At 57.4% G+C, this 23,829-nt stretch overlaps 1 protein-coding gene across 2 annotated transcripts; it reads right to left on the bottom strand.

Annotated features, from left to right (window-relative positions):
* Positions 1-761: 761 nt before the first annotated feature.
* Adam11 (ADAM metallopeptidase domain 11) lies at positions 762-18,438 on the bottom strand. Of its 2 annotated transcripts, XM_026408246.2 has the most exons (26): positions 18,372-18,438; positions 17,744-17,919; positions 9,190-9,266; positions 8,938-9,004; positions 7,775-7,860; positions 7,617-7,692; positions 7,150-7,216; positions 7,015-7,082; positions 6,609-6,683; positions 6,455-6,526; positions 6,136-6,302; positions 5,539-5,623; positions 5,337-5,427; positions 5,149-5,200; positions 4,602-4,701; positions 4,448-4,519; positions 4,235-4,327; positions 3,705-3,785; positions 3,029-3,079; positions 2,857-2,920; positions 2,593-2,692; positions 2,310-2,429; positions 2,049-2,217; positions 1,845-1,959; positions 1,669-1,759; positions 762-817 (listed from the first exon to the last, which is right to left on the bottom strand). In XM_026408246.2, exons 1-26 carry the CDS (start codon positions 18,436-18,438, stop codon positions 769-771), a joined length of 2,331 nt encoding a protein of 776 aa, XP_026264031.2. In that variant the 3' UTR covers positions 762-768. The 2 variants fall into 2 exon arrangements, with proteins under 2 accessions (XP_026264031.2, XP_026264033.1); XM_026408248.2 differs by lacking the exons at positions 7,617-7,692; positions 7,775-7,860; positions 8,938-9,004; ... (1 more) ...; positions 17,744-17,919; positions 18,372-18,438 and having other exon boundaries at positions 7,019-7,082; positions 7,150-7,180.
* Positions 18,439-23,829: the final 5,391 nt, after the last annotated feature.

Below are 23,829 nucleotides of genomic sequence, written 5' to 3'. Positions count from 1 at the left end.
CTGCCTGCCCCCATTGGGGCACCACTCCAGGCCCCCCCATTTGAGCTGTGGCAAACTGTGATGATGGAAGCTACATTCACAGGGAGAGTTGGTGTGCAAGGCCAAAGCCGCATGAGATGGGGTGGGACCGTGAAGGAAATGCCCTCCAGGCCTGGGCCACCCTGGTGGTTCGAAGGGCAGGGCCACAGCCCCCCCTCCAAACCCCTGTGCAGCCAGGAGTTGAAGGGTTGGACCTGGAAGACATTTGCACGGTGCCTCCCTCTGTGGCTGGGTGGGGGCAGCCTCGTGGTTCAGGGCCGAGACGTGGGTGCCAGGCTCGGAGGGAGGGGGGTGGCGCTTAGGCCCCTCCGGACCTGGAACGGAGAGGGGGCATCAGGGGAGGGTATGAGGCAGGGCCCAGAGGGAGAGCCCTCCAGCTGGGGAGTCAGTGCTGGGCCCTGGAGGCAGCAAGTCACAGGCTGGCCGGGAGGGGGTCTGGTGGGAGGTAAGACAGCGGTGACATGGAAGACAAAACAGATGGGACGCAAAAGGAGGATCCCTTCCCAGGGAACTGGGGCTGCAGGGGGCACAGCTCCAGGGCCCACCTGGCCAGGTGGTCAGGCCGCAGAGGACGAGGGGGCAAGAGGAAGGGGTGGGGCAGGCTGAGAGCGTTCATCCCAGGCCGCCTGCAGGGCTGGGGAATCGGGCCCCCAGCTCCCGTCAACAGAATGCCAGAGCACAAATGAGATGGAGGAGACAAGGACAGCGGGAGGGATGATGTGGCCGGCGTCACACTGCCCCCTGCTGGGTCGGGTCGTACCTTCCTCTGCGGATGTTTCTTCAGGAGCCAAGGCAAGACAGGGGAGAGAGAGAGAGGAAAAGGAAATCTGACCTTCCCCTGCTCTCCAGGGAGGGGCCTCCCAGCCCTTGTGAGACTCCCTGACCTAGAGAAAGGCCTGGGTCGCCAAGACCTGGACAACTAAGGACAGGGCCGGTGGGCAATACTGAGATCTACCAAAAATGGGCACTGGGTTCAATTCCTGACTCTGCCACTAACTCACCATTTGACCCAGTGCCTCAGGTTCCTCCTTCGTATATCGAGGGGGTTGGATCAACTCCAGGGCCCCACACTTAGATGACCAAGGGGCTCTTAGGTTCAGTGGGGACTAGGGATAAGGGAACACACACCCTGGCACAGGTGAGCCTTGCAAGCCTCCACCCGGCTGTGCTGAGAAACACTGAGGCACACTGGGGCCCAACGTGTATACTATAGTACTGGGGAGTGAACCCCAGGGTGTCCTTCCACTGACCTCCATCCTAGCACCACCTCCCTTGTTTTTTGTTTTTTAATTTTGTGACAGTCTTGTTGCCGAGGCTGGCCTCAGACTTGAGATCCTCCTGTCATAGCCTCCAGAGTCACTGGGATTACAAACATGTACCACCACTCCAGCCAATCTTTATATTTTTCAAGAGAGGCTGGCAGTTGGGATTGTTAAACGTGAAATTTCTTGGTTTCTAAATGTGAGCAATTGTTCAAATGTTGCAACGAGACCCTGTGGGCTGACTTGGACTGGTGATGTGTGAGCTCTGGTTTATGTAACCTCTCAGGGAAGTCCCCCTCAGCTCCGACAGTCTGAGAAGACACCAGGGAGTCTAGGGTGCATGTATGTGTGTGTGCACGTCTCTTACTTAAATCCCCAGCCCGTGCCGCCCAGGACGATGGCTGCAACCAGGACAGCCCCGGCGATGGAGCCAATGATGATGTTGGTACCGCTGGGACCTGGGGAGGAGGGCAGGGCTTGGTTGGCAGGGACAGGAATGGAGAATGGGAAAGACAGACCCGCCCTGGCCAGCTCGAGCCTCACCTTTATATCGCTCTGTCTCCCCGGTGGGTGGGGATGTGGGCAGGGGGTTGTGGATGCTGCAGTCTTTGCCTGTCCAGTCAGGCTGACAGATGCACTTCCCTTCATTGCTACAGACCTAGAGGTGGGGTGGCGCCAGCAGAGGTGAGTAGACCTGTGTCCCCTCTTGTAAGCCTCTCTCACCATCCCTGGCCTCCAGGCACCCACCCCGTGGTGGGAGCAGATCCGGCGTTCCCCACTGCCTGGGCAGGTGCTGAAGTTGAAGGCAGAGGCTGGCAGGCAGCGGTGGTCCAGGCACAGCATGTTGGGCCCACAGGCCGTGCCATCCTCCACATAGCTCAGGTCTGAGCCATCAGCCAGCTGCACATGGCCTCCCCTGGGAGATGATACAGCCAGCTTCAATCCCCATCCCCTAGCCTCCATCAGAGCTGCCACCTCCCCTTCCCCAGCCATGGTCCCAACCAATACCTGCAGTCCAGCTCCTTGCCCTGGTGGTAGAAGGTAACACTGCTGATGTCTCCCCCTAGGTCCCCTAGCCGAGGTGCTCCAGAGATGTTGACACAGAGGAGGAAGCCACAGAGCACATCCCTGTTGGGGCATGTGGAGATAGTGAGCCCACGTTTGGTTCCAGACCCAACTACTGAACTCTGTTCTGCCCTTTCCACTGGGCTTCGGGCTCCTCCTAGAAGAACCTGAATATCACTTCCCTCCCCAGAGCTGGGGAGGCTCAGTAGGTGCCTTGACTACTCACTGCTTATTGCACTGGACCCAGCCTGACCCCTTGCGCCCACAGTTCCCACGCTCTGTCCCCTCCACATTCAGCTTCTCATAGCAGAATCGATCAGCAGCCACTGGGGAAAGATGATGCCAGGTGTCACCCCACCTACCCCAGGACCTCAGGCCCATACCTCCCCGACTGTGGTTTGATTTCCAGGCCAGTTGGCTCTCTGAGATCCTGGGAGCCTCTCAATTCTGGGTCCCTCAGAGTCCCCTCTCCACACTTAGCCAGACTCACCATGGCCCCAAAGGGCCTGGCACTGTCGGTCCCGAGTTTTGCAGCGACCTCCATAGCAGCGACCCTGAAGGAGCAGCAAACGAGACAAGAGATGGAGAGAGACACTGGGGGATCAGGTGGAGACAAGAGATTGCATTGAGCCATGAGGGGAAGGAGCCCCCTCCCCTCATACCTGCTCATGATCACAGTAGTAACCATCCAGCTTGTGCAAGTTAGGGGGACACTGTGGAAAGAGGGCTGACTGAGCAGACACCCCAGGGAGGCATACAAGCTTGCCAAATGCCTGGGGGCTGAGAATGTAGCTCAACTGGTAGAGTGCTTGCCTTGCATGCACAACGCCCTGGGTTCAATCCTCAGTTAAAAAAAAAAAAAAAAGCCTCCCCTGGGAATGGGGCTCATGTTACAGGGTTCTTGAACCTTAAGGACGAAAGGGATGTGTCTGGTTCTGGATTTAACCATGTAGATTCAAAAATCCTTTGGCCTCTCCAGCTTTCCTCAGTCTTCTACACCCACCCATCTCTGAGGACAGGGAGAAAAAAATGCCTAGCACATAATTACCACTTAATTGATGTTAACCAATATTATTATCCACTCTGATCCCTAGCATACACTAGGTGCTGTGCCAGGCGCTGGAAATACCAGCCAGACTGTAAATACTGGTTTAATGATTGAAGGAACGAAGCCAGGAGGCATGAAGAACCCCTTTCTCAGATAAGAAAATGAGATGATGAGCGGCTAGTGTCGCCAGCTGCGAAGCGAAGGGGCTCAGAGAGCTGTCACAGAGCCAAACCGATAGGGATAGGGGCTGCCTTGCCCGGGGCTCCGTAGGACCACTTGGCCGGGCGGACCTGGCTTGAGTCTCCAGTGCAGGTCTCCGCGATGTCGCATTCGTTCACCGCCTCTCGGCAGGAGACACCTCGTGGCTCGTACTAAGGAAGGGATGCATTTCGGGGCTATAGACACCTCGGCGCCGTCCTCTCCGGGACCATACCCTCTTCCCCGCGGGTTCTCATTTCCCTGTCCCCTCCACTTACGGGCTGCTCACCCCTCACCCCCATCCCATCCCTCAGAGCCAGGCTTTTCAACAGTCCAAGGTGGCCGAACGCCCCGCCCCCAATCGCTCATTGGTGCTTCTTTCGCGCCAGGTCCCGCCCAGATATGTGCTCCGCCCTTAACAGCTCCGCCTCGTGTGTGTGTGTGTGTGTGTGTGTACACACGCGCACGCACGAGATGAACCCAGAACCTCATGCTTACCAGGCAAGCGCGCTGTACCACTGAACTACACCCTGAACCACATCCCCAGCCCCTGCCGCCTCTTATCTGAAGTCGTCCCATTGTCCCTCCGTGGTCCCGGCCCCGCCCGATCGCTCTTCCTCACCTTGCAGCGGCGACAGCAGAGCCCGTCGCTGCACATAGCATCGTGAGTCAGAGTGCACTTCTTGCAGCAGTTGCCACCCGCTCGGCTGCATTCCTGAGGGTCGCGAAGAGTAGCGGAGGGAAGCGGGCAAGTCCTAATTCTCCCCACTCCGACCCTCCCCCGCGCCCACCTCCGCCTCCCTGGTCCCATCTGGCGCATGCATCGGCCACTCACCTGCACCGAGCCGCAGTCACATTCCTCCCCCGCCTCCACGAAGCCGTTTCCGCACTCGGGGGGGTCCAGAAGCTGGACCGGGAGGGGGTGTCGGGAGTCTGGCTGGGACCTTGCCCAAGCCCGCCTCCCCTGTACCCCGCCCCGGGGTTGGTACCTTGAGGGGCTTGTTGAAGAGGCAGCTCCCACCGCCCTCCTGCAAAAACTGGTTGTACTCATCGATGCTGCAGCGCGAGAACTTGCGGGGCAGGTAGAACCTGGGCGATGGTGAGGGGATGAATGATCCCCCCCAGCCCGCCCTCTCGCCCCTTGTTAACTCTGGGGAGCGGGCACACCAGGGTCTCGGTCACCATCGAAAGGCGGCTGAATGCACTACAATCCTCCCGCCTGCCCATCAAGGAATGAGCGGAGGACGTAGCTCCCGCCAGCTCTGCGGAATCTCAGGATTCCGTGCATTGAGAAGGGACCGCGCCTCCACACGACGCTCGGGCGGCGCCCAGTGGCGAACGCGTGCACTACAGTCTGGCCAAGTTTCGTGTCCCAGCAGGGGAATCTGGGCCTTCAGAGTAGTGTTCGAAGAGAACTGGACTTCTTGGAATCCCGTGTGGTCCCGTGAGCTGGGCTTTTGGGGCGCAGATTACATCCAGTGCCTTTTCTAGGATTCCCCTCAAGACCCTCTCCTCAGTTCGTGCCCAAGAACTCACCCAGTATCCTCCATGATGCAACCCAGCCAGATGTCTGGACACTTGCAGTCCCCTGAGAGGGAGCCAGGAGGATATGAGGGAGGGTGGGGGACCACTCCCTCCCACTTACACCCTTTTTACTTCTAGAGTTGCTGGGTGTGGGTGGAGGCTGGCTGTGGGATCACTTGGTGTTCTCTAAGGGTTGATACCTGCTGAGCTCCTGTGTTTGTTCCACATCATGCCCAGGTTCTGCCCCAGCGTCTGGGCCAGGGTCACTGCCATGGCCCCCATGTTGCCATACTAGGGGTGGGGAAGATGGAGCACAAAGATGTCTCCATCCTCCCAACAGGCATCTTGGGCGCTGTATCCCCTCTCCCTCAACCCCACCTCAGCCAGGCCCTCCCTACTCACCTCGTTGACACCCCCACCCCTGGACAGGGAGCAGATGCCCCCCACGTAGGCTGCACCACTGCTGGTGCTCTGGAAGGTCCTGCCCCTGGAAGGAAAGGGTTGTCAGGGTGATCTCCTGCCTTCCCTATGCGACTCCCTGGGGTGGTAGGAGGTCGGGGGCGGGGACCCTGACACTAGAGTCCTTCCTTGGGGAAGCAGGCAAGACCCCCCCCCCCGGCCTCATTTGCCTGAAAGTGAAGTAAGAGATTCCTATTAGATCATCTCTAGTTGCAAGGCCCTGTAATTAGATTCCCCCCACCCCATCAGGGTACTGGGTCTCTGAGGAAGGGATAATGGGACAGTCTGAAGGGGAAAGAGGGGACTGTGGGGAGGTAAGGGTATATGAAGACCCCCCCCCCCGGGCTAAGGCAATGGGACCCAGCCTAAGATGCAGGGATGCCCAGCCAGTTGCATTTGGCTGGGGCAGGTGTCAAGTGCAAGGTGAGCCTGGCCCTCAGACTCCCCAGGCTCTGAGGAGAGCACCTGCACAGGCAGGTGTTAAGAACCCTAAGCACCACAGAAGGAGCCCAGGCCAAGTGCATGGGTCAAGGGACTCACGAGAAGAGGTGGGTGGCATCACTGGGCTCAGGCAAACCCTCCCGCCGGTAGACCATGAGCCGGGCCAGGGTTTCCAGGAGGTCATCCTGCACCTGGATCTTGTCCCCATCTGCCCATGTTTCCATGGCAACCAGCACAATGCGGGTGTTGAGCTGCTCCTTGTATATCTGGTACCAGAGGGAAGAAGATGAGGAGGGTTGGACGGTGGGAGTGGTTGTGGGGTGACAGGGATATCCCTCCAGGAAGTGGGGGTCAGAGGCTGAAAGTGACCCCCGGATGTGTGGAAGAGTGTGGTGAAGATGGAGGAAGGGCTGCTCACCACATCTGCCAGGTTCACCACGGACTTGGCAAAGTTGCTGGTGAGGACCACAGACTGTCGCATCTGCTCAAACTGCAAAAGAGAAGAGGGGGAGGGAGGGAGGCTTCTTCCTGGCTCCTCCTCCTGGTGTCACCCCCCAAGTCTGGGAACTTACCAGCTGGTGGTCATTGATTACAATCAGCTCCACGTACTTGGTCTCACTGTGTACAGTGGGGTGGCCCCTGCGGACCTGGGGGGTGGGTGGGCACTTGGAATCAGTCCCTCCATGTTTGGCCTCATGGCCAAGCCATGGAAGACTCAGTGTATGTGGGGTGGTCCGGACTGCAGCGGGGGACAGTGCCAGCCTCCACTGTGGCGTATCCCATCCCTCCCCAGCCTGGGAATGGGCACAGAGGGCCAGCAGCCTTTGCTTGCCTGAGATGGGGACCTGTGTAGACATCAGTGTTAGGGAGGAGTTGGGGGGCTCTTCCCAGAGATGGCTCCCTGGCCATAGGTGGGAGTTCCTGCCCTGGACCACAGCCTGATGTCTCTGCAGCCCGAGGTCTGAGCGGGCCCCGTACCTGCCTTTTCCTTCTCAGCCTCGGCCGGTTTGGAGGAGCAGAATGGGCGGGGTCCACAAACAGGCAGCCTGTGGGGAGGGGCAGGTGAGGGGGGCACGGCCCACCCCCACCCCAGCCCAACCTTCCCTCCCTTACCTGGTTCCCTGCATCCGAGGGGGGCTGGGAGGAGAGGGGTCCGGTAAATGAGGTGGGGAAGGGGTCCCTGCAATGAGGGGGGATTAGTTCTTGGGGAGCCAAGCAGGTCTGCTCTGGGCCCAGTTGAGGGGGTAGCTCCAGCCCTTCTCTCCATGCCAACCTAGGGTGACCCAGAACTGGCCAGAGCTCCCATGTCGGATCTGATCTCCCAGATGCTCAGATTCCGAGGTCAAGACCTGGGGGTGCCCTGAGAGACATGGGGCAAAGGACACTGGAGCCCAATTGGAGGTCACTCAGGGGACAGAGGGGACATTGGAGCTGGGGGCATAGGGCGAGGGAACCAGAGCTGGGATCACTGAGGAGGGCAGTGAGTCTGAGGTTACTGAGGGAGGGAGGCGGAGGAGAAGGCAGAAACAGCTGTTGGGACGGTCACAGCATGGCCATCCGAGGGGGTGGTGAGGGCTTACCTGGGGGGCTCCCCAAGGCCCAGCCATCTCTTGGGGCTCCACAATGTAAGTCAGGTTCCCATCAGAGAAGACCCCACTGTGGAGAGAGAGGCACAGATCCCCACCATCCCAGACTGGGCAGGAGGCTCTCCCTGCCACCCAGCCCTGCGGGTACTCACTGCAGCCCCCGGCAGGTGGAGATGGCGGCAAAGGAGTGCGGGCTGCCCCGGAGCTTCCCCTGGTAGTAGCAGTGGTCTCCAGCCCCCTGGGGAGCAGCAGAACAGTAAGCAGAAGGCAACCCACCCTGGCACGGAGGCAGGAGGACGGGGGGGGGGGGAGCACAGAAAGCTCCCTGTGTGCAGGTGACTGGAGTCCCAGGTATACCTGGGCCTCTGGGGTCTGGTTCTATGCTGCTGGTGCTCCTCATTGGCTGTTTCCTAACCCTCTCTGTGCCAAGTTCACTTCTCCTATAAAATGAGGAAGTTGGACCATGGCAGGGGTTCTTAGCCATTTGTTGGTCACAGACTCCTTTGAGACTAATATCTAACATTTATATAGCACCTGCTGTGTGTCAGGCCCTCTTCTACGCACTTACCATGTATTATCTCATTTAATAAGATGACTGCAATGGACTCACCCTAACCCACACCATCTCACTTGAACACTGCCTGTATGGCACACACCTGGACATGTGGTCTGTGGCTGAGGAATTCTAAGCAGCATGGGTCCTCCTGGCCAGGCTCATGGGTCAGGGGACCAGCAGCACCCCCCTTCCCCAACTCGGCTTCCTGCAGAATTACTTGTGCTCCAGTTACTGAACAGGCTGGGAGGGGGCAGGCTATTTATAGATACTCATTCATCTTTGTTCAGGCTCCAGGGCCTCCAGGGCTGGGACCCTGGTGTGGCAGGCAGCTGGGAATCCCAGGGCAAGAGGGGGCACTTCCTCCACTGCCTCCTCCCAGGAGATCCTAGGGAGACAGCCAGCAGGGCACAGTGAGGCGGAGCTGGCTTGGAGGCGGACTCCCGGGGCTGGGCAGGGGGCTTCAGGTCCCACGCTGTGCAACCTGCCTACCCAAATGGCCATTCTCAGGGCTTCCAGGGTGAGGAGAGATAGAAGATCTCCAGGAGTCAGGCCCTCCTGAGTATCTCCCTGACCTCCCTTCCACCAGCCGTCTGTCCCTCCATCTTTTGTCCCCTCAGGGCTGGGGATTGAACCCAGGGCCTCATGCATGCCAGGCAAGCACTTAACCTCAGAGCTCCACAGCAAGCCCTGACCCTACACCTTTGCCCACAGAAACAGCAGCCCTATCCCACCTCCCTGTTCCCTTCCGAAGGTACTCACAGTACTGTGCTGGGTTGTCCCCTCCCTGCTGAAGTGGCGCTCTACATATTGTGAGGAGAGGAGGTGACTGAAACAGCAGACAGATTGGCAGAAGGAAGGAGAGGGTTGTTGGTGAGGTCAGGTCAGGCTTGGGGCCTGTCCCCAGCTCCAGGATCCCCCCACCCACCCTCCACCTGGCACCAGCAGCCACGCCCAGGCACCTGCTGCCCACCCTCCCGCTGCCCTTCCTCCTGGGCTCAAGGCCACACTCACTGGTTCAGCTCCAGGTCCAAAGTGAAGTTTGAGTTGAAGGCTGGGATGACGAAACTCACCTGGGCCAGATGGACAGGCTGAGGTGGGGAAAGGCAAAGGGGAATCAGTCTGAGGCCCCTGGACGGAAGGAGCCCTGGGGAGGGTGCTGGCCCCAACATCTGAGGGGACCCCTCTTTCAGAAGATGCTTTGCACAAGGTCCTCTTCCTCCAAGACCCTGTTCCTTTCCTGGGGGGCAGGGCAGGGTGCTCACCCCTGGGCATGGCCAGCCCCACCCCCTGCCTCTGGGTTGAACTCCTGGGACCAGGTTCCTGGAGCAGCTGGGCCAGTGGGTGGGAGTGTCCCTCAGCCTGCTCATGGCCTCATCCAGGTGTTCCCCGCTGCTGGTAGGACCACCCCAACCTCAGGTGGAGTAAAGGAAAGGTCCCCAGAAGTAACAGAGAAAGGGAGAAGAGTCCTGTCCAGGAAAGGGAAGCAGGCCCTTTGCTTCCTGCCCAGCCCCAGTCCACACGGGACTGTGCGGATATGGACGGAGTGGTCAGGAGCTGATCAGGGTGCCCTGGATGTTGGGCAACAGGCAGGTGCCATCCTCTGAGGAGGTAAGGACTTGGCTCCTCTACTCCCAAATCCATTGCCCTCGGCCTTGCCCAAAGCAGCTCATCTTTAATATTTCAATTCCATGGTTAATTTTTAAACACGGAAGTTTTCCTGATAAATTTTTCAGAGGGGCCTATGCAGTGGGGCTGGGAGGTTCCAGGTTGTCATGGCAACGTACCAGGCCTGAGCAAGATGGCTGCCCTCCCAGGCCTGGGCACCGGTTGCCGGGAGGGGATGGAGACTTGGAGAGTCACTCCAAGAGAAGAAGGCAGGAGAGCCCAGCTGAGGGAGTGTCAGCCTTCTTGGGCCCTGAGTCACAATCACCCTAGGGGTACCTCTGGAGGCTCCTGCCTCCTCCCCAACTGGAGTATACGGCCTCAGGTCTTAGGAAGGCTGGAGGGTTCAGGAGCTGGAGCCTCCTTTCTGCCTGTCCATTTAAGAAAACTGAGCTCCAGATACCAAGGTGAGGGTCACAGCACTCTGCCCTGAGGATGGGAAGCTTTTGTTTCCTGCCTGGCTCTCATGGTAGGGGAGCAGGTCGAAGGAAAAAACGGGAGCCTGACATCAATGTCATGAAATTCCATAGCCTGCTGCCTGGTCTAGCTGCTCAACCACCTGACCATGACTAATCCTCACTGAGCACTTCTTATGCACCAGGCAGGGGTCTGTCTTTGATGAGCATGATCATATTCGATCTTCACAACAACCCTGTAGGATAGCTGCTACTGTCATTCCCACCTGACAAACAGGGAAATTGAGGCACAGACAGGCTGATAAATTGGCCCAAGGTCACACATCTGAGAAGTGGTGGAGCTGAGAGTCAAACCTAGGGCATCCATTTCCAGGGCCTTCCCACCCCAAAGGTGAAATAAGATGGAAGTTGGCCTGGGGTCCATGAGAGACCCTGGGAGAGACAGCGAGGTGGGGCGGAGTGCCGAGCCTGGGTAGCAGATCTTTGAGCCCCAAGGACACTGACTCTTCCCCTCCCAGCTGACCAAGGCTCCAAGTCCCATTCTGAGCCCCTAGAACATCGATCAGACTCGAAATAGAAAGTCAAGGACAAGGAGTGACAGCTTTTCTCCCCGCCCCTGCCTAGGGCCTCCTGGCTCTCCCCTCCCTCCTTCCAACCAGGACTGGCTCTATCCCTGCCCCTCCCCAGCCCTTCCTGGACCATCTCTGCCCTCCCTCTCCCCTTGGACGGATCCTGCTTGTTCTGTCGGTCCCCCACGGACAAGCCCCTACGCCAGCCCAGAGAAGCAGCTTGCCCCTGCCGCGTTGCCCTGATTCTCTGTCTCAGGATGTGCATCAGGGTCCTAGCAACTTCTCTGAATTTCAGATTTTCCCGCTAAAAATGATGAAGATGAAGGCCACTTTTGAGACTGAGTGGTTGATGTTGTTGTGGGAGGTCGTCCTGGGCCTGGAGGAGTCTGGCACTTTTAAAAGCTTCCCTACTTGGGAGGTCAGCAGGCTGACCTCACTGTCCCTCTCTGTCTGTGGAGGCCAGGCTGGCCTGCTCTAGGGCATGCCCAAGACAGATGGGGGTGCAGTGCCAGAGACTGCAGAGTCCCTTCTGGCCCCACCTCTATAGCCTGTGAGGCTGAACTGTGGGAGCAGATCCCCGTTCCCCAGCAAGATGCGGGGTTCAGGCCAGAGAAGGCAGGACAGCACATGCCCCGAGGCTGGTCCTGACAGAGGCAGATTTGGGAGCTGCCAAAAGGTGGTGGAAGAGAGGAGAGGAGCAGACTCCACGCATGCTCGGAGGACACAGCTCTGAATGCTGTCTGAAGGAAGAGCTAGATCAGGCAGGGCCTCCTCAGTCCCAGGACCTCTGGGTCTCAGACACCAGAGTCCCCAGAGCTCCCAGCCAAGTTTTCAGGCCAATGTTCTATCAAAGTCCAACTGTTCTCCTGGCCTACGCCTGTCTCATGCCCCTGACCTGCCCCTGGCCTCATTCCATCACCTCCCAGGCCCTGGTGGACTTTTCAGTCTTGAGGTCACACCAGTCATCCAGCCACCACCCCCCCAGTAACCAGCTCAGCATGGCAGGGCCAATTCTGCATCCTGCACTGGCCTCTTGCTGCCCTGGCCACCGGCGTAGTCACGTGCTCCACTTCATTTGATCTCGACCCACCCAGGCGTCTGGACCTCATTTTGCAAATGCTGGACCGAGGCTTAGCGAGGGACACTTGGAGGTGACAGGCTCAGGGTCATGGCCGGGGAGCCAGCTGTCGGGCCAAGTCTCACCCTTGAGCTGGGGGTTGCCTCTGCCGTTGCAGCTGGCAGGATGACGATCCACCTCTCCACCTGAGCTTTCCCTGTTCCTCGTCCCCCACTTTCCCAGACACCTGCTTCAGGGGTACCATACCTCGTTCTCTCTGAGCTCTGTGTGGGGCACGACCATGTTCAGGGTGCAGAGAGAAGGAGGCAACAACTCTGCTGGCATCCCCCCCGAATAATCACAAACACAGATGCTGGTCTCAGACCCAGACCTGCAGGATCTGTTCTTGGGAAAGAGGAGATCAAAGATCTTTAGGGTTCTTAAGTACCCAAGAAAATCTGAACATACAGACCCCTGCTCCCTATGACCTGCAGGCTCTGCCCTTCACGCACCGGCCCAGGAACCCCCAACGGCACCTCTACTTCCCCACAGCCCTCCCATCCCACCCTCATCTGCATGGTTGGTGCCCACAACCTTGGCTACTCCCTTGCCCTCTGGTCCTTTAAGCAAACAGTGTATATATACACACACACACTTTTTTCTTCAGAATCTCACTATGTTGCCCAGGCTGCCCTTGAACTCCTGGGCTCAAATGATCTCCCTTAGCTTTAGTCTCCCGAATGTTGGGACTACAGGTTTATACCGCCATGCCTAGCCGCACTCATTCTTGATGTGTTTTTGTTTTGTTTTAATGACTGATTCACCATTTCACGAGGGCCACCTTTAATCCCCTGGAGCAAGGGGCTCAGCATTCAGTGGAGTGAAAGCAGCAGGAGGCCTAGGTGAGTTGCTTAATCCTCGGCCTCAGTTTCCCCATTGGTAAGATGGGACTGTCAGGAGGAGGAAGAGGAAGCCCTGCTCAGTGTGCTGTTATCATGAAGATGAGTGAAAATAAATGAGAAAGGATGTAGAAAACAGTCCAGCTGAACGGGGCTTTGAGTACCTGGATAAAAGACCCCCTTAGGCAGGGACAGGCTCCAGATCTGGGTGACTGATTTATCTGTGAGGTGTCTCTCACCTGTGGACTTCTTTCCGGAATCCTCTCCAGCCAGCTGGGCTTGGAGACACCACCACCTCCTGGGCTGGGTGGCTGCACATGGGGGAGGAGCTAAGGAGGCAGGGGCCCCCCACGGGGGCGTGTCCTGGCTGGAAGACCCCTCTTTTCACCCCCCAACTGACTTGCTGCAGGCTCCCCAGCGAGGTGCTAATGCTGTATTTATCAACAGGACCAGGGGATTCCCAGACACTGAGAACAGTTGGACAAATTTCTGATGATGAGATATGACCTAAATTTTTGAAGACAGAGTCACCTCCTCACAAGGTCATCAGTCCCTCTGGGGGAAGGTGCTGGGCAGCTGGGTTCCTCTAGGCAGCCAGGAGGGGTGCTTGGGAGAGGCCAAGCCCACAGGCTGGAGTCTGGCTGGGGAGGACTTGAGACGCCAGGCCTGCCCTGTGCCTCCTGGAGCCCCCCCTGGCACCTGATGGGTAACCCCCAAAGCCCCGACTCCTGTTCCTCACGCCCATCCCTCAGGCCAGCACCCGGGTGCCCCACTCAGGGGTGCTGGGAACGGGCTCTGGCTGGATCCCAGGCTGGACACCTGACACACATCATCTCTAGCTCTTGCAGCAGCCCTAGGAGTGGGACTGTCATCATCCCCGTTTTATGGAGGAGCAAGGGGGCTTCTCAGAACAGAGGAAGACACGGTGGAGCAGGATCTGCACTGAGGTTCGCTCGCCCCAAAGCCACAGCCAACAGCCTTTCAGACCACAGTCTGCGGACCCTCCCTCCTGTGGGGCTCAGCACGTGGCCCTGGGGAACAAGCCGGGTCCACGGGTCCTGGCCATGGCTTTTAGCCACCATGTGCCTCCCAGGAACCTCTCCTTCCCCCACCCCAGGTTAGATCTGCAACTCTGGCCACAGACCACAGCTAGCCTTGGCTCTAGCAGGTGACAGCACTGGGTGATCACTCTGGGCTGCTGCCTGTGACACCCATCTTCCCAGGGCTGGAGGTTGAGCCTCCCTCAGTCGCCCCCACCTCTACGCAGCAGGGAAGCAAGAGGCTCTCTGCGCAGGGCTTCTGGGGCAGCATTTCCAGTAAATGCTGCTGTGGGCAGCTCTCAGAGGCCCAGCTCAGGGAGGAGGCCCCCGCCCCCTGCTGGCTCACATGAGCACTGTCTCCTGGGCCTGGGACCCCTTCACTCCAGACCCTGTTCGCTTCCCTCCATCCTGCCTCTCCTTGCTTCCCAAGGATTCTGGGTTCCCCATGGCCAGCTTCGTGTGAATCAAAGAAAGGTGACCCTCAGGACACATGCAGCCTCTTGGGCCCATGGATTTCATTCAGCTCTCTTACCCCTTGCTTGGCTGACTTGCACAGTCAACAACCAGTCTGACTGTACACTGTGGGCCTCTTATCCTCCTGCCTTTACCCTTAGCTGTGGGCTGCTTGTGACCAGACATTTCTACACTTTCAGAAGCTCCTCACTTTTCTGGGTCACAGGCCCAACCTACTTACAAACTGGACAGAAGTTGAGGGGTTGAGAGCAAAGAGAAAGCAAGGGGTCCCTCATGTCCCTTTTCTATACAACCCTGAGTGAGGTGGGCAGTCCACCAGCTAAGTGTGCCACTCTGGGTTTCTTTCCCTTTCTCTCTTTCATACTAGGGATCAAACCCAGGGGTGCTCTACCACTGAACTACATCTCCAACCCTATTTATTTACTTCTTGGTCCCGAGATTGAACCTAGGGTCACTTAACCATGTAGCCAAATCCCCAGCTCTTTTTTTTGTTTTTAATGTTTTTATTTTGAGAGTTTATGGCTAAGTTTTTAAGGTCTTGCTAATTTGCTGAAGCTGGTCTTCAACTTGCCATCCTCATGCCTCAGCTTTGTGAGTTGCTGGGATTACAGGTGTGCGCCACCATGCCCCGCACCCTTTATATTTTTTATCTTAAAATAGGGTCTCACTAAGTTGCCCAGGCTTGCCTTGAACTTACCATCCTCTTGCCTGGGCCTGCAAAGTCCCTGGGATTATGGGCATGGGTCACTGCACCTGGCTGGATATCAATGTTGACCCAGCTACTGATGTGACTTGGGAGAGTTACTTCCTCTCTCTTTGCCTGTTTTCCCCATCTGTGAAGTGGAAATCATGGTCCCATCTCCTGGAGTCAGGATGAGGATTAAATAGACTCATATGTGTAAAGGCACAAGTGTGTCTGCCTTAATGGACTGGTAATTGTGATCTCTTTATCATCTAATTCTTTCCTGGTCACCTTCTCTTTCCCCTGTGCTAGTCCCATGTCCACCCCCACCAAGCCAAGGATCCCCAGCAACCAAGCCCTTTCCCATAGCCACCTTCTGGAGCTAAGGGGGCTGAGATTTATGATATCTTCATCCAGACGAGGCTCAGAAAGGTGAACGGATCAGCCCAACACCAGGGCAGGTCAGTGCCCAAGGTTCCCCACCCCAGCCCCGTGCAGCAACACGTGCCCCAGGCTGCCCACGTGGCCGGAGACCTTGATGCCTGCTCAGCTGCTCAATTGGAAGTCCTCACCAGGGAGATAACTTGGGACAGAAACCAAGCAGCACGGGTGTAGAGAGCTTCCTGCTGGACCAGGGTGGTCAAGGCTGCCCTGATCCCACCATCAGCCCCAGAAGTGCCCCAACCCTGGGGACAAATGCTGGGTGGGAGATTGAAAGTCAGAGAAAACCTTCTGGACAGGTCACTTGTCTCCTTTGGTCTTCTTCCATCCTTCTTGCTCTAGGTGCAGTTGGGGAAGTGCCCCTTGACCCAGATCCAGAGAGCCCTGGAGGCAGAACAGTGCAGTGCAGGAGCCCTGGTCTTGGAGAAAATTACTCCCAGCTCCACTAATTAAGATCTGATTGATTTGGGGTAAGTTACTTAACCTCTCTGAGCCTGAGTTTGTTCATCTGCAAAACGGAGCAGACAGATGTTACCTGCCTCCCAGAGTTGCAAGACTTAAATGATGTGCTCACAAAGCTCAGCAGAATGCCTGGCCCAGAGAAGTCCAAGGGAAACTGAGGCAGGGCCCTAAGTCCCCTGAGAAGGCTACGAGAGAAGTCTCAGTCCCAGAGAGACCCCTACTGCAGATGACTACTGCCCACAGACCCACAGGACTCTCCGCTCCCACCCCCGCCCCCAGGCACCCCTTAGGTGTATTCTGATTTGGTCACTAACATATACGCCACACATGCACACAGGCCACCCACTCACCCAGCAGAACAACACTCAAAGAGACACCCCACCCATCCAGTCCCACTGCACCTCCCTGATCTCCCTCACAGCTACAGGCGCCTCCTCTCCAAAAAGGACCAGGCCCAAGAAGCCACTTGGATCCCCGACTTTTCAACCCTACCAGGCTCCCGTGATTCCCCTCATCTCTGCCCCCTGACCCCAAGGTGACATCACTCCTTCCCCAACCTGTCATCCGCTAAAGCACAGTCAGAGTCCCAGCAGTCAGGCAGGGTCACCAAGGCCCTACCAAGGCAGCCGTGGGGTGCACAATTCACAGAAAGCCAGTCTAAGAACCAAACTGCCGCTGGGACACCGCATCCCCGCTGCGAGGACCATCCTTATGCCCACCCACCTGCTCCCAGGGAGCCTGGGCAGGCGCCGCCAAAGCTGGTCTCTCCCCCCTGGCTCAGCCACCAGCTCAGGACCATCAGCCCCCTCCTCTCCGGGTCCCCATCACTGCCCTGAGTGATGGTGCATCTATTATGCATGTTCCCTTCCTGCTCCACTCCATTTCACAGTACTCCCCACCCCTGCACCACCCCACACCCCCTCCCCCTTAAGGGCTTTTAACCAAGTACATTAGGCAGGGCCAGATGCCAGTCTGACAGATGTCTGTAATGTTAGCCTCCGTTTCCCTCCTTCCTCCCTCTGCCCAGCCCAATTTACCTCCCACCACTCGCAGCTGCCAAAACTTCCCAGACTTTGTTGTGCCCCTCCTCTGAGTCTCTCCTGACACCCCCTGTTTCTGCTGGGCCTTCATCATCCAGCCCTCTGCCGCCCCCATTGGCCTGGCTAACTTTCAGCATCAAGGTCCTGGAGAACTGAGGCACGCTGAATGGATATTCCATCTGGATGATTATTATTCACATGATATTAATTAATTATTAATTGCAATTAATCTCTTTCATTCCTAACCTTCCTGTGGGAGGCAGGAAGGGCCTGGCAGCTGAAAAGGACAGGGGCAGGTAGAGCTGGTGTTGGTGGGTGAGCTTGAGTCCTCTAACCATTTTCCAAGGTCCCACCTTCAGCCAGGACAGGAAGGCAGATCAAGTTTGTGCACAGTGGGAAACTGAGGCAGGAGCACATACTAAAGTTGTTCTAAGAAAGCTGAGGGTGGCTTTAGCGAACCTGGAAGTCAGAGTCCCTGACTGGGCACTGGGCAGCTTCTCCCTGGCCGGCACTGTTCTGCCCAAGCCCCATTTTAAGCAGAACCACTAGATGGGGCAGGGAGGGGGTGCTAGTGGAAGGCTGACCCATGACAGAACTGAGGCCTGGGTGAGCCAGTGTTCCTGAAGGCTAACAGCAGGGGGTCTCCACAATGATGGAAGGGACCAGGATGGGCAGGCCGAGGGCTTCCCACAGCCCATTGTACAGAAGGGGAAGCTGCCACAGCCAGCTGCTGAGGTGGCGCCCAACCCTTGGCTACCCAGTTGCTTCCCTTGGGTTCTGAGGCCTGCTTCAGCCCCCTTCCCTCACCACCAGCCCCACTCACCGGGCCCCCAGGTGGCTCCTGGCGGACCCTGGTATCCAGCTGCTGCTTTCGGACCTCTCCCCCGGAGCTCTCCCCTACCAGACGGCTGGGCTCTGTGACCTCGGGGGCTTCTACAATCCCCACCTGGGGTGAGCCCCTCCAGCGCAGAGCTCCTACAGGATCCCGGGCCCCAAGACCTGAGAAGACAAGGCCATAGCTGCAGGCAGATGCCCTCCACGGGGCAGGAGACTTGGGAAGCGGGTGGGCACACCCCAGCCCCCAATCTGGCGTGGCCCTTGGAGCCTTGGATCTTAATCGGGTGGGAGGATCTGGCTACCCTGCAGAGGAAGAACCCCAAGGGGAGGGGACCAGGAGCTTCGTCCTACCCAACCGTCACGACTGCCCCCCCAAACCTGCAGAGACCTGCAGAGTCGGCTGGCCAACGGCAGGGGAATGGCCGCGGTGAGGCCGGCCAGATCGGGACAGGTGGGTGGACGCACCTTGCCTCTTCTCCCGTTCCCCCACCCTCCCGCGCTCTGGATCGGCTGTCACCCGGGGCACTGCAGGAAAATGTGGCTGCAGCAGAAACCGCCGCAAAGCCCGGGGCGGGGGCCGGACGGGGGTACCCGGCAAGGCGGGGGTCACTTACCGGGCGCGGGGAGCAGCAGCAGCAGCAGCAGCAGAGCCGCGATCGCCCGGCGCCGCAGCCGCCTCATGGTTCGCTCATAATCCTCCGGGTCCGGGGGCTGCGGCTGCCAGCGGCGCGGCGGAGAGCGGGAGGCGGGCCGGGGGCGGGAGGCGCCGGCGGCCGGCGGGCGGGGGCGCGAGCGGGCGGCGGGGGTCCGCAGGGCGGGGGCGGCAGGGAGGCGCCGGCTCAGCGCGCTCTGGCCGCGGCCATCCCGGCTGGGCGGCGGGGCCGGGTTAAGAGCGGCGAGGCGAGCACGTGAGCCCAGGGCCCGCCCCCCACCCCCGCCCCCCAGCCCGCTGGCCCGGCCGCCGCGACGGGAGGACAAAAGAGGCGCCGCCCCGGGGGTCGCTTCCGACACCTCCTCTGCCCCCTCGGCAGGTGCAGGGCCGGAGTGCACTCCCTCTCCGTCGGTCCCTTCCTCGGCCACCCGTTGCCTGAGGATCCGCGAGGACCCATAGATTCGTAGGGGGATGGAGGCAGGGTGCAGAGGGGGCCCCCGGGTCTCTGACTCGATGGCCAAAGACAGCCAGTCTGGGCACCTGATGCTGGGACGTGGCGGCCGGACCCGGTTTCACCCACTGGTGTTGCACACCTGCCATTCCAGCCCCAGATGCTCAGCAAGACTGTCCTGGCCTCAGCCTGAGTGTCCCGGCTGACCCAAGGCTGCGGGAGCCCGGAAGGTGGAGAGATGGACAGAGGTTTTGTTGTTGTTTTGGCGAACGCCCTGCTCCATACCTTCCGGATCTCTTGTCCATCTGCAGCAGAGCAGGTCACTGCAGTCCTCCCACACCTGCGGTTGGGACCCCTTCCCACTGGCAGGCTACTTCTTCTGGTCAAAGACTCCCCTGCCTCTAGGAGGGTATCAGGGATTACTGCCATCACAACCACCAGGAAAGGCTGGCTTTCCTCTCTGGGCTCCTAAGTCTTTGGCATAGGGAACCTCCCCCTAAATAAAATATAAACCATCCAGGTGTTCCCATGCTGTTAGCATGCCCCATTTCTGCCCCTCTTGTGGTTGTCCAAATCTTTAAGGAGCAGAAGATGCTTTTGCAGACTACCACCTCCCCTCTGGTCAGAATAGGTTGCCTTAAACTTGACCGCCCAACCCACCTTCCCAGCTGCGCCCTCAACCCAGTTACTGAGCTCCTGGGTAAGATGGGTTCTAGAACTGGAGGCTGGCATCCCTGACCTCTGCTAGGAGTCCCAAGAGCCCAATGCCTGGGTGCCTGGGGTGTGGTAGGGCATGGCATGGGTAGATAAGCAACTGATGAGCTCTCACCTTGACTTTCCCAAGGCCAGAGCATCTTTATACACACCCTGGAGGACCACAGGTCCCTGAGGAGCAAGAGTGGAGGCAGGGAAGTCCTTCCTGGTTGTTCTGCTTCCCCAGGGCCTCTGATGGGAACCTGGGAGGTGCCTCTGGCTTGTGACAACCTCCCCTCTCCCCCAGCTCTATTTTAGGCCCAGGAGAGGTGAGAAGGCAATTTCCTAGGAGGCGCTGACATCAATGCTTAGAACGAGGTGACTATCCCCCCCCCAACCACCTGCCATTCCAGCCCCAGATGCTCAGCAAGACTGAGCAAATTCTTTCTTCAATCTGGAGATATTTTGAAAACCTCCTCCAGGATGTAGGGAAAAGGAGGTTCTGGGAACGATGGCCTACTATGTGGTATTCCCTAGAAACTCATGACTGGTAATCCAGGATGGAAAGATGATCCTCTCCATTGTATGGATGGGGAAACTGAGGCTCTGGGACTACATGAGCTTCTTCAAATCACAGGGTCACTCAGTGAAAGATATATTCAAAATGCTAGGGCTCCAGTCCCTTCTGGCCAGTCCTATCCCACCTCCACCTCTACCTCTATTTGGGACTAGAGGGGACTGGTACATCTGGTTCCTTACCCTCCACCTATTTGGCACTCCAGATACCAAAGTGACTGTCCTGCCACTGTGCCATGCCATGTCCCAGGGCCACATCAGTAAGCCCTGACTCTCCAGGGCTGGTGAGGCTTGTTTCATGGTGCTGGGGCTGGAAGAATCCAAGCCTTCCATTTATTCAAGACCACACAGCAAGCCTAGACCTGAGGTCCAGCTATTTTTCAGCTACCACCTACCACATCTGTGGTCCTGGTGCCGTTGGCTTTCTGTTGGGGTGAACTTCCCAGCCTTGGGGTGACTTTTGAGTCACCTGGCCAAACAGGAAGCTTGCTTCAATTTCCCTTTCCCATTTTCCCTCCTAAGGTTGGGGGCTGTCTTCCAACTAGCCACCTCCATCACACAGAGACTCATTGATTGCATTCCTCATCAGACCTGAACAAAAGGGCTTGTGACCGGTTCCTGTGGTCCCTGTGGCCATCACTTGAGAATGATGGCCTCTGTTTCTGCCATCCTGATGGCACCCTTGGGGTCACCTTTGCTGTGTGGCTCTGCTCAGGGCTTGGGCTCTGATCTCCACCTTCAGTCTTCCCTCAGGAATGACCGTCATCAGGAGGCCTGGGCTCAGCCCTGCAGCTCTTCCTGCCCTCTGGCTAATTCTTCCCTCACAAGGTCCAAGCTGGAGTAATTTGGAACTCAGACTTTGTCACAGCAACTGCAAGGTGAGGGAGCCCATTGCAGCGGGAAGACGGGGATTCCTGGAAGTGGAGGATGGTGCAGCGGGCAACAGCAGGCCCTGGGCTCCTGGTTGGAGGCCCAGCTTCCCCTAGCTAATGAATGTGACCTTGAGCAGGTCCCCCAGCCAGGTTCCTCACAGTGCTGCCTGAGAGGGAGGATAGGCAGCTGAGCCTCACGTGCTTCAAGCAGTGCCTGGCACACGGAAGATGCCATCAACCTGATCTGGTGTCAAAGGTGCCCAGGAACTAGCTCCCCGGCCCTTGTCCAGGACAAAAGGCCCCGTTATGGCTTGGGAGCCTCAGGACCCTTTCTATGCCGTGCACATGCAGACAGTAGGCCTGATGTGATCATGGTGAGGAGTGGGGCGCACAGGGAGTGCCACAGTGCCACCACTCCAAGAGACACCTCATGCTCTTCCTCCCTCTCCTGGAATCTATGGAGTTCTCAGGCTTTGCCCAGGCACCTGGGGCACCAGATCCAAGGCACATCTGTCTTTTCAAAGGCTTGTGGGGGCACAAATGCCCCTTCCTCACACAAGAGATCCTCTAAGCTCTGGAGAGCCAGACTTTGGAAGGTGAGTCTGGGGACAGGGTGTCTTCCAGTGCTCCTTCATCCACAAATTTACCCTAGGGGTGAGGATATAGGTCACAGAGGGACATCACAAGATGGAAGATTAGTGAAGTAAGCTCAATTTAGGAGGGAAAATGCACAGGTGTGTAGGGGGTAATAAGTGCGTTTGCTAATGTGCCAAGTACCTCACACAGATGCAGTTTGATTCTTTGACTTTCTAGCGAGTAGGAAGTAATGTTACCTCCACTTCACATTAAGAAAACAGTTTCAGGGGCTGGGGATGCAGCTCAAGCGGTAGCGCGCTCGCCTGGCATGCGTGCGGCCCGGGTTTGATCCTCAGCACCACATACCAACAAAGATGTTGTGTTCACCGAAAACTAAAAAATATAAATATTAAAAATCTCTTTCTCTCGCTCTCTCTAAAACAACAACAACAACAACAACAAAACAGTTTCAGGAGTTTGCCAAAGGTCAGAGGTAAGTAGCAGGACCTGGACTTGGACTTAGGCCCTCATGACTCCACACTATAGGGGAACATGGAACTTGTGCCTTGAACTGTGGGCATTTGAGGGTGGGACCAGGGCAAACTTGGAAGCTGAACTGCCTATTGCATTCAGACAAGTGGGCTTACCAGGCTGGATGGGACTGGGGCTGGGAGGTGGCAGAGACAAAGAGAAGAGTGGGTGTGTGGAGTAGGACATTCAGGAGGGAGGAAACAGGACTTGGGACTGATTGGACGTGACTTAGAGGTTGCAGTTGGAGAAGCTGGGGAAATGAGCACAAAGGGGGCCCTGGGTCTTGTTTTGAGTCGTCTCAGGTCTGTGCATGTGGTGGTAGGAAAGGGAAGTGATTTGGTGGGGTCATGGCATTTTATTATTGAGAGGACCTTTGAAATCATCTCATCCATGCCCCTCATTTCAAGATGAGGAAACTGAGGCCAGAGTAGTGAGTTTGGGGAGCAGCGAGATCCTGCTTTTGCACAGCAGAACCACCCTCCTGATACTGGAATTCAGAGGGGATGAGAGGAGGGATTACCTGTGCAGGTCACACTTGTAGTGAAGTGAAAGGACGGCGAGAAGAGAGAGTGAAGGTCCCGGAGCTCGTGTGGGGAAAGCAGTTAGAGCTGAGGGCTCATCCAGGTCGGGGGCTGACTTGAGGGGGACACCTAAGGAATGGGCTGAATGATGGCCAGGTGGCTGAGTGGGCAGGCAATGGTCAGCAATGGGGCAGGGGTAGACCCAGGCTAAGATGGGTTTGCTAGGACTGAGGTTTCAAAAGGAGGAACTTGACTTTAGCAGGCTATCCAATGACCTTGGAATAGACAATCCCAAGGGCAATGCTTCAGTCAGAACCACCAAGGAAGTTCAGAAGGGGAAGAAAGGCAAGATGGAGGCAGCTTCAGGAAGGAGCCAGAGAACAGGAGGAGGAGCCCTCAAGCTTCCAAGTCAACTCAAGTTACCTTCCAGGATGGACAGGCATTGAGTTTTCAGGCAAAGGAGAGGTGGCGAGTTGAGGAAACCAAGGTGGCTGGAGAGCATAGGGTCAGTGTGACTTGGGGAAGAAGGACAGAGTTTCCTTTGAAAGAGAAACAATGAACAAGATAATGTTGAAGGGGATGTCAGCAAGATGACCCAGGGCCGAATGAGTCAGAGTCAAGGTCATCTGCTGAGAAGGCGTGTCTGGGGAAAGTAGACTTGAAGAACAGCGGTCTGAACAGTCAAGGAACCACTGAAAGGCCTAACTTTGTCAAGCAGCACCCATAGGTCCTGGGTGTCTCAGGTGTTGGCCGTTCCACTCTGAGCCTGGAAGCCGGACTGGACAAATGACTGGATACTGTAGCCTGGAGGTTATGGCCTTGCAGAAATGTCTGAGGTCACCGTGATTGAGATGGGTCAGAGATGAGGCGGGAGAAATGGGCCCTGGTGATGGCAAGGAGGGCATCAGAACCTGTGTGATAGGTGTTGAGTGAACAGTGCACAAAGGTACCAGCAATGTCTGAAAAAGAGGAGAATCGGGTGCCATGATGGGGAAGGCAGTGGGGAGCAGTCATCTCTGTATGTCACAAAAGGAAAGGGACATTCCTAGTAGGGCCCAGAAGTAAGCCATTATCAGGGCCCTGAGGAAGGGGAGAGGATTTGGAGCAGGAATGCCCTTTGGGGCAGAGGAGTTTTCTTGGTGGGGGGTGATGGGCATGCCCTCTGCTGGGTAGCAGAGCCAAGTGAGTGCCCAGACGGGA

This window comes from Urocitellus parryii, chromosome 7 (genome assembly GCF_045843805.1).
Source record: "Urocitellus parryii isolate mUroPar1 chromosome 7, mUroPar1.hap1, whole genome shotgun sequence".
Lineage (NCBI taxonomy): Eukaryota > Metazoa > Chordata > Mammalia > Rodentia > Sciuridae > Urocitellus > Urocitellus parryii.
Note: the sequence above shows the minus strand (reverse complement) of the source record. Positions and strands in the feature narration are given on the sequence as shown.